Here is an 8,342-nt window from a genome sequence, read left to right as displayed (position 1 = left end):
CCGCCCCCTTCCCTTTCTTCCACTCTTTACCCACTTTCTACTTGCCCCCCTCATTTACTCCTCTTTTTTCCCCAGCTTACCTCCCCCTTCTCTTGTACTCTGCTCGGTCTTCTACATTAACCTTCGTCTCCTTGTCTCTTTCTCTTCCCCTTCTTTTTTCACCCCTCCTCACTCCTTTTTTTCCTCTTCCTCATCCCCTCCCATTTCATCCCACTCCCCTCCATCTTTTTTTCCTCCCCTCTTCCCTGTTCCCTCCTTTCTCTTCCCGCTTTTCCTTCTCTCTAGTTTCTCCCCCCCTTCCTCTCCTCTCCCTCTTTTTTTCTCCCTCCCCTCTTCTTCCTCCCTCCTCCCTCTCTTCTTCCCCCCTTCTCCCTCCTCTTTTTTTTTCCTTTCTTTCCCCCTCCTTCTCCTCTCCTCCCCCCTCTCTCCTTCCCCTCCCCCCCTCTCCTCTTTCTCCTCCGTTCTTTTTTTTCCCCTTCTTCCTTCCCCCCCCCTCTTTCTCCCTTCCTTTTCCCCTCTTCCTTTTCCTCTCTCCCTCTCTTCTCCTTTTTTTTCTCCTCCCCTTCTTCCTTCTCTTTTCTTTTTTTTTTCCTCCCTTCTTTCTTTCTTTCCCTTCCTCTTCTCTCCCTCCCCCCTTTCTTCTTCCCCCCTCTCTCCCGCCTTCTCCTTTCCTCTTCTTTTCCCCCTCTTCTTTCTTCCCCCCTCTCTTCCTCCTTCTCTTCTTTTTCCTTTTTCCCCTTTTCTCTTTTTCCACTCCTCTCCTTCTCTCCCTCCCTTCTCTCTTTCTTTCCTCCTCTCTTCCTTCCCCCTTCCTTTCTTTCCTCCTTTCTCCTCCTTTCCCCCCCCTCCCTTTTTTCTTTTCTTTCCCCCTCCCCTTCTTTCTCCCTCTCTTTTCTCTCTTTTTCTCTTCTCTCTTCTTCCTCCCCCTCTCCTCCTTCTCTCTCCTTCTTTTCCCTCTTCTCTTCCTCTTCCTCTTTTTTCTTTCTCTTTTTCCCCCTCTCTTCCCTCTCCTCTCCCTCTCCCCCCCTTTCCCCCTTTCCTCTTCTCTCTTTTCTTCTTTCCTTCCTTCTCCCCTTTTCTTTTCTTCCTCCCTTTCCCCTTCTCCCCCCTCCCCTCCTCCTTCTCCTTCTCCCCTTTCCTTCTCTCTTCTCTTCCCTCCTCCCTTCCTCCTCCCTCCCTCCTTTTCCTCCTTTTCTTCTTTTCCTTCTCCTTTCTTCCCCCTCTCTCCCCCGTCTTTTCCCCCTTCTCTTCTTCCTCCTTTCTTTTTCTTCTTTTTCTCTCTTCCTCTTTTTCCTTTCCCTCCTCCTCTCCCTTTCCTTTCCTTTCTCCTTTCTTCCCTTTTTCCCCCTTCCTCCCCCTCCTTCCCCTCTCCCCCTCCCTCCCTTTTCCTCCCCTTTCTTCCTTTCCTCCTTTTTCCCTCTTCCTCTCTTCCTTCTTTCCCTTCCTTCTTCCTTTTTCCCTCCTCCCCCTTTCTTTTTTCCCTCCTCCTTCCCCTTCTTCCCCCCTCTTTCCTTCTTCTCCTTTTCCTCCTTCCTCTTTCTTCTTCTTTCCTCCCTCCTTCTCTTTCCTCCTTCCCCCCCCTCCTTTCTCCCTCTCCCCCCCCTCCCCCCTCTTTCTTTTTCTCCTTTCCCTCTCCCCTTTCTTTCTCTCCCCTTCCTCCCTCCCTCTCCCCTCCTCCTCTCCCCTCTTCTCTCCCCCTCTCTTTTTCTCTCTTCCTTTCCCTTCTTCCTCCCCCTTCTCTCCCCCTTCTTCCCTCCCCTTCTCCCCCCTTCCTCCTCCTTCTTCCTTTTCCTCCCTTTTTTCCCCCCCTCTTTCTTTTCCCCTCTCTTTCCCCCTCTCTCCCCTTCCCTCCCTTCCCCTCTCCCTTTCCCTTTCCCTCCCCCCCCCCCCCCTTCCCTTTTCCCCCTTTCTTTTCCCTCTCTCTCCTCCTCTTCCTCTCTCCTCCTTCTCCTCCCCCCTCTTTTTCTCCCCTTTTCCCTTCCCTTCTCCTCCTTCCCTTTCTCCCTTTTCCCCCCCTTTTTCCTTCTTCCCTCCCCCTCTTCCGCTTTCCTTTCCTTCTTCTCCCCCCCCTCCCCTTCTCTTTCTTCTCCCTCCCTTTCCTTCTTTCTTCCCCTTCCTCTCTTCCCCCTCCCCCTCTCTTCCCTCTCTCCTCTCCCCTTTCCTCTCCTTCTTCCTTCTTCCCCTCCTCCCCCCTCTCCCCCCCCTTCTTCCCTCTCTTCCCCCTCCCCTTCCTCTCCTCTTCTCCTTTCCTTCCCTTCCCTTTTCCCCCCTCCCCCCCTTCTCCCTTCTTTTCTTTCCTCCTCTTCCTTTCCCCTTTCTTCCTTCCTTCTCCCTTTCTCTTCCTTCCTCCTCTCTTTCTTCTCCTCCTTTTTTCCTTTCCCCTTCTTTCCCCCTCCCTCTCCCTTCTTTTTCCTTCTCTCCCTCTTCCTTCCTCCCTCTCTTCCTTCTCTTTTTCCCTCTCCTCTCCCCCTTTCCTCTTCCCCCTTTTCCCCCTTCTCTCCCCCCCTTCCCTTCCCCCTTCTCCTCCTCTCTCTTTCTTTCCTTCTTCCTTTCTCTTTCCCTTCCTTTCTTCTTCCCTTCTTTCCTTCCTTTTTCCTCCTTCCTCTTCTCCCTCCCCTCCCTCCCTTCCCCCCCTCCCTTCTCTCTCTTCCCCTCCTTCCTTTTTCCTTCTCTTTTTTCCCCCTCCTCTCCCCTCTTCTTCCTCCTCTTCCCTCCCCCCTCTCCTCCCCTCCCTCTCTTCCCTTCTTCTTCTCCTCCCCCCTCCTTTTTTCTTTTTCTTCTTCTTCTTTTTCTCTCCCCCCCCTCCCCTCTTTCCCCCCCCCCTCTTCTCTCCCCCTTTCCTCCTTTCCTCCTCCTTTTCTTCTTCTCCCTCCCTTTCCCCTCTCCCCCCTTTCTCCCCCCCTCCCTCTCCCCCCTCCCCTCCCCTCCCCCCTTCCTTTTCTTTTTCCTCCTTCTTTCTTCCTCCCCCCTTTCTTTTTTCTCCTTTCTCCTCTCCCTCTCTTTCTTTTCCCTTCCTTTCTCCCCTCTTTTTCCTTTTCCTTTCCTCTTTTCTTCTTTCTTCCTCTCTCCCCTTCCTCTCTCTTTTCCCCTCCGCCTCCCTTTCCTCTTTTTTCCTCTCCTCCCCCTCCCTTCCTCTTCCTCCTCTCCTCCTTCCTTCCTTCCTTTCTCTCCCCCCCTCCCTCCCTCCTCCCTTTTTTCCCCTTTTTTCTCTCTCTCCTTCCTCCTTCCCTTTCCCCCCCCTTTTCCTTTCTTCCTTCTCTCCTCCTCTCTTCCTTCTCTCTTCTTCTCCTCCTTTTCTCTCTCCCCCTCCTCTCCCCTTTTTCCTCTTCCTCCTTCTTCTTCCTCTCCTTTTCCTTCCTTCCTTTTCTTTCCTTCCTCCTCCCCCCTCCTCTCTTTTCTCTTTCTTCCTTCTCCTCCCTTCTCTCTTTCTCTCCTTTCCCCTCTTCTTTCCTTCCCCCCCCTTCCTCTTTCCCCCCTCTCCCTCCCTCCCCCTCTCCCTCTCCCCCTCCCCCCCTCCTCCCCCCTCTTTTCCTTCTTTTCTCCCCTCTTCCTCCCCCTTCCCTCTCTCCCCCCCCCCCCCTTTTTTCCTCCTTCCTTCTCCCCTCTTCCTCTCTCCTCCTCTCTCCTCTTCTCCCCCCTCCCTCCTCTCCCTTCTTCCCTCTTTCCCTCTCTTTCCCTCTTCCTTTCCCTTTCTTTTCCTCTTCCTTCTTCCCCCTTCTTTCTCCTTCTCCTCTCTTCTCCCCCTCTCCCCCCCTCTCTCTTTTCCTTTCCTTCCCTTTCTTCTCCCTCTTTCCTCCTCCTCTCCTTCCTTCTCCCTTCTTCTCTCCCTCTCTCTTTCTCTCTCTCCCTTTCCTCCTTCTCCTCTTCTCCCTCTCTTCTTTCCCCTTTCTTTTCTCCCCTTCCCCTTTTCCTTCTTCCCCTTTCTTCTTTCCCTCCTTCCCTTTCCCCTTCTTTTCCTTTCTCTCCCTCTCCCCCCTTTTCCTTTCCTTCCCTTTCTTCTTCCTTTTTCCCTTTTCCTCCCTTTTTTTCTTTTCCTCCTTCCTTTCTCCCTTTTTTTTTCTCTTTCTCCTTTTCTCCCTCCCCCTCCTCTCCTCTTCTCCCCCCCTTTCTTTTCTCTTCCTTCTTCTTCCTTTTTTTTTCCTTTTCTCTCTCCTTCTCTTCTTTTTCCTCTCCCTTCTCCCCTTCTTTTCTTTCTCTCCCTTTCTCCCTCCCCTTCCCTCCTCTCTCTTTTTCTTTCTCTCCCCCTTCTCTTCCTCCCCTCCTTTTCCCTCTTCCCCCCCCTCCTCTCTTTTCTCCCTCCTCTTCTTTCTTCCCCCTCTCCTTTCCCTCCCTTCTTTCCTCTCTTCTTCTTCTTCTTCCCTCCCCCTTCTTCCTCCTTCTTTCTCCTTTCTTCTCCTCTCCCCCTTCTTTTTTCTTCTCCCTTCTTTTCCCTTCCTTCCTCCTTTTTCCTCTCTCCTCCTTCTCCCTCTTTTTCCTCTTTCTCTTCCCCCTCCTCTTTTTCCTTCCTCCCTTCTCTCTTCTTCTCCCTTTCCCTTTCTTTCTTCCTCCTCCCCCTTTTCTTTCTCCCCCTTCCTCCTTTTTTCCCCTTCTCTTTTCCTCTTCCTCCCCCCCTTTTTCTCCTTCTTTCCTCCCTCTTCCTCTTCTTCTCTTCCTTCCTCTCTTCTTTCTTCCCTCTTCATCCCTTTTCTTTCTCTCCCCCCTTCCCCCTTTCCCCCCTCCTCTCCTCCTTCTTCTCTTTTTCCTTTCTCCTTCCCTTTCCTTTCTCTCCTCTTCCCTCCTTTCTCCTTTCCCCTTCTCCTCCCCCTCTCTTTTTCCCTTTTTCTCTCTTTCCCTCCCTCCCCCTCCTTTCCTTCTCTTCCCTCCCTTTCCCCTTCCCCCTCCCTTTCTCCTCCCTCCCCCTTCCTTTCTTCCTCCTTTCTCTCTTTTCTCTCTCCTCTCTCTCTCTTCTCTCCTCCTCCTTTTCCTTCCCCTCTCTCTTCTCTCCTCCTTCCTCCCCTCTTCCTCTTCCCCTTTCCCCTCCCTTCCCTCTCTCTTCCTTTTCTCCCTTCTCCTCTCCTCCCTCCTCTTCCTCCCCTCCTCCCCTTCTCTCCTCTTTTCCCTCCCCCCCCTCTTTCCTCTTTCCCCCCTTCCCCCTTTCCCTCTTTTTTCTTCTTCCTCCCCCTCCCTTCTTCCTTTCCCTCTCCCCTCTTTCCTTTTCCTTCTCTTCCCTCCCTTTTCTCCTCCCTTCCTCCCTCCCTTCCTCCTTTCTTTTCCTCTCTCTCTCCTCCTTTTCTTTTTCCTTCCTTCTCTTTTTCCTTTCTCTTTCTTCTCCCCTCTTTCCTTCTTCTCCCCCTCTTTCCCCTTTTTCCCTCTCCCTTCTCCTTCCTTCCCTTTTTTCCCCCCTTCTCTCCTTCTTCCCCTCTCCTCCCCTCCTTCTCCTCTCTTTTTTCTTTTTCCTTTTTTCCCTTTTTCCCCTCTCTCCCCTCCCCTTCTCTTTTTTTCTTTCTTTTTTTTCCCTTCTTTCCTCCCTCTCCCCTCTTCTTTCCCTCCCTCTCCTCCCTCCTCTTTCTTTCCCCTCTCTTTCCCTTTCTTCTCTCTCTCCTTTTTTTTTTTCTCCTTCCTCTCTTCCTTTTTCCTTCTCTCCCTCTCTCCTCCCTTCCTTCCCTTCCTCTTCCTTCCTTCTCTCCCTCCTCCCCCTCTCCCCCCCTTTCCCTCCCCTCTTTTCTCTCCTCTCTTTTCTCCTCTCCCCTCTTCCCCTTTCTTCCCTCCCCCTCCCCCTTTCTCCTTCTCCCTCCCTCCCTCCCTCCTTTCTCCCCTCCCTTCCCTTCTTCCTTTTCTCCTCTCTCCCCTCCTCCTTCCTTCCCCCCTTCCTTTCCCCCTCCCCCTCCCCCTCCTCCCCTTTCTTCCTTCCTTCTCTTTCTTCTTCTCCTCTCTTTCTCTTCCCCCCCCCTCTCCCCCCCCCCTCCTTCTTCTTCCCTCCCTCTCTCCCCTTTCTTCTCCCTTCCTCCTCCCCTTCCTCCCCCTTTTCTCCTTCCCACCCTTTTCCTTCCTCCCCTCCTCTCTTTTTCTCCTTCCCTCCTTCTTTTTCTCTTCCCCCTTCCTTTCTTTTCCCCTCCCCCCCCCTCCTCCTTCTTTCTCTTCTCTCCTTCCCCCCCCTTTTTTCCTCTTTTTTTCCCTTCCTTTTCCTTCCCTCTTCCCTCTTCCCTTTCTCCTCTCCCCCCTCCTTCCTCTTCCTTTCTTCTCTTTCCCTCTCTTTTCTTCTCTCTTCCTTCCCTTCTCTTCTCTCCTCCCTCCTTTCTCTTCCTCCCTTCCTCCTTTTTCCTCCTCCTTTTTTCTTCCTCCCTCTCTTCCCCCTTCCTTCTTTTCTTCCCTTCTCCTCTCTTTCCCCCTCTTCCCTTCTTTTTCTCCTTCCCTCCTTTTTTCCTTCCTTTCCCCCCCCCCTTCCCTCTCCCTTCCTTCCCCCCCTCTCCCTCTCCTTCCCCCTCTTTCCCTCTCCCCTTTCTTCCTCCTTCTCTCTCCTCCCTCCCCCCCCTTCCCTCCCCTTTCCCTCCCTTCCCCTCTCCTTTCCCTCCTCTCTCCCTCCCTCTCCCTCTCCCCCTCCTCCCTCCCTCTTCCTTTTTCCTTCCTCCTTTTTTTTTCCCCTCTCCCTCTTTCTCTTCCTCCTTCCCCTTCTCCTTTTCTCCCCTCTTCCTCTTCTTTCCTTCCCCCCTCCTCCCTTCTCTCTTCCCCCCTTCCCTCTCTCTCTTTCTTCCCCCCCCCCCCCTTCCCTTCCTTCCCTCCCTTCTCCCTCCTTTCCTTCCTTCCTCCTTTTTCCTCCCTCTTTCTTCTCTTCTTTTTTCTCCCCTTCTCCTTCCTCCCCTCTCCCTTCTTCTTCTTCCCTTCTTCCTTCCCTCCCCCCCCCCCCTCCTCCTCTCTCTCTCTCTTTTCCTCCCCCTCCTTTCCCTCCTTCCCTCTTTTCTTTTCTCTCTCCCCTCTTCTTTTCTCCTTCCTTTTTCTCCTCTCTCCCTCCTTTTCTCTTCCTCCTTTCTCTTTCCTCTCCCTTCTTCTTCCTTCTTTTTTTCTTTCTCCTCCTCTTCTCCCCCCTTCCCCTTTTCCCTTCCCCCCTTCCTTTTTTCCTTTCTTTTCCCTCCTTCTCCTTTTCCTCTCTCCCTCCTCCTCCCCTTTCCCCTTCTTCTCTTTCTCCCCTCCCCTTCCCCTTCTTTCCCTTTCCTCTTCCTCCTTCTTTTCTCTTCCTCCTTCCTTCCTTCCTTTCTCCTTTCCCTCTCTTTCCTCTTCCCCCCTTCCTTCCTTCTTTCCTTCTTTTTCCCCTCTTTTTCCCTTTTCCTTCTTTCTCCTTCCCCTCTCTCTTCCCTTTCCCTTTCTCTCCCCCTTCTTTTTTTCCTCCCTTTCCCCCCTTTTTCCCTTTTCTTCTCTCCCTTTCTCTTCCTCCTCCCTTCCCTCCCTTTTCCTTTCTCTTTCTCTTCTTCTCTTCCCCTCTCCTCTCTCTCTTCCCCCTTTTTCCTCTCCCTTCTCCTCTCCCTCTCCCCCTCCTTTCCTTCCTTCCTTCTTTTTCCCCCCTTTTTCCCTCTCTCTTTTTCTCTTTTCTTCTTTTTTCTTTTCCCTTTCCTTCCCTCCTCTTCCCTTTCCCCTCCCCCTTCCTCCTCTCTTCCTTTCCCTCTCTCTCCCTCTTTCCTCCTTCTCCTCCCTCCCTCCCCCCCTCCTCTTTTCCTCCCCCTTCCCTCCCTCCTCCCTTTCCTCTTCTCTCCCCCCTCCCTCTCTTCCCCCCCTCCTCCCTCTTCTCCCCCTCCCTTTTCCTCTCCCCCTTCTCCTCCTCCCTCCCCCTTCTTCCCCCTTCTTCCCCTTTCCCCTTTCCTCTTCCTCTTTCCTCCCCCTCCCCTCCCTTCTTCCTTCTCCCTTTTTCCTCTTCCCCCCCTTCTCCCCCTTCCCCTTTCCCTTAGCCTTCCTTTTTTTCCCTTCCCCCCTCCTCCTCCCCTCTTCTTCTCTCCTTCCCTTTCTTTCCTCTTCTTCTTCTTTCCCCTTTTTCCCTTTCCTTCCTCTCCCTTTCTTTTCTTCTCTTTCTTCCTTCTTTTCTCTTTTCTCTTTCCCCTTCCCCTCTTTCTTCTTCTCCTTCCCCCCTCCTCCCTTCTTTTCCTCTCCCCCCTCTCCCCCTCCTCCTTCTCCCTCCTTTCTCCTCTCCCCCCTTCTTTCTTCTTTCTTCCTTTCCTTCCTCTCCCTTCCCTTCTCTCCTCTCCTCCTTCCCCCTCCCCCTTCTCCTTTCTTCCCCCTCCCCCTCTCCCCTCTTCCTTTCCCTCTCTCCCCTTCCTCTCCTTCCTTCTTCCTCTCCTCTCCCCCCCTTTTCCCCTCCCCCCCTTCCTCCCCTTCCT

At 53.1% G+C, this 8,342-nt stretch overlaps 1 protein-coding gene across 1 annotated transcript; it reads left to right on the top strand.

Moving 5' to 3' along the window:
• Window positions 1-285: 285 nt before the first annotated feature.
• On the top strand, window positions 286-7,916 carry INS49_003800 (uncharacterized protein; the record flags this gene model as incomplete). The annotated part of the gene is made up of 1 exon (XM_043164590.1): window positions 286-7,916. A coding segment is annotated over one exon (7,631 nt), but the record flags the coding sequence as incomplete, so codon positions are not given.
• Window positions 7,917-8,342: the final 426 nt, after the last annotated feature.

The sequence above is a fragment of the Diaporthe citri genome (genome assembly GCF_014595645.1).
Source record: "Diaporthe citri strain NFHF-8-4 chromosome Unknown scaffold_10, whole genome shotgun sequence".
In the NCBI taxonomy this organism is placed as follows: domain Eukaryota; kingdom Fungi; phylum Ascomycota; class Sordariomycetes; order Diaporthales; family Diaporthaceae; genus Diaporthe; species Diaporthe citri.
The sequence above is the reverse complement of the archived record's forward strand: the minus strand, read 5'-3'. Positions and strand labels throughout refer to the sequence as shown.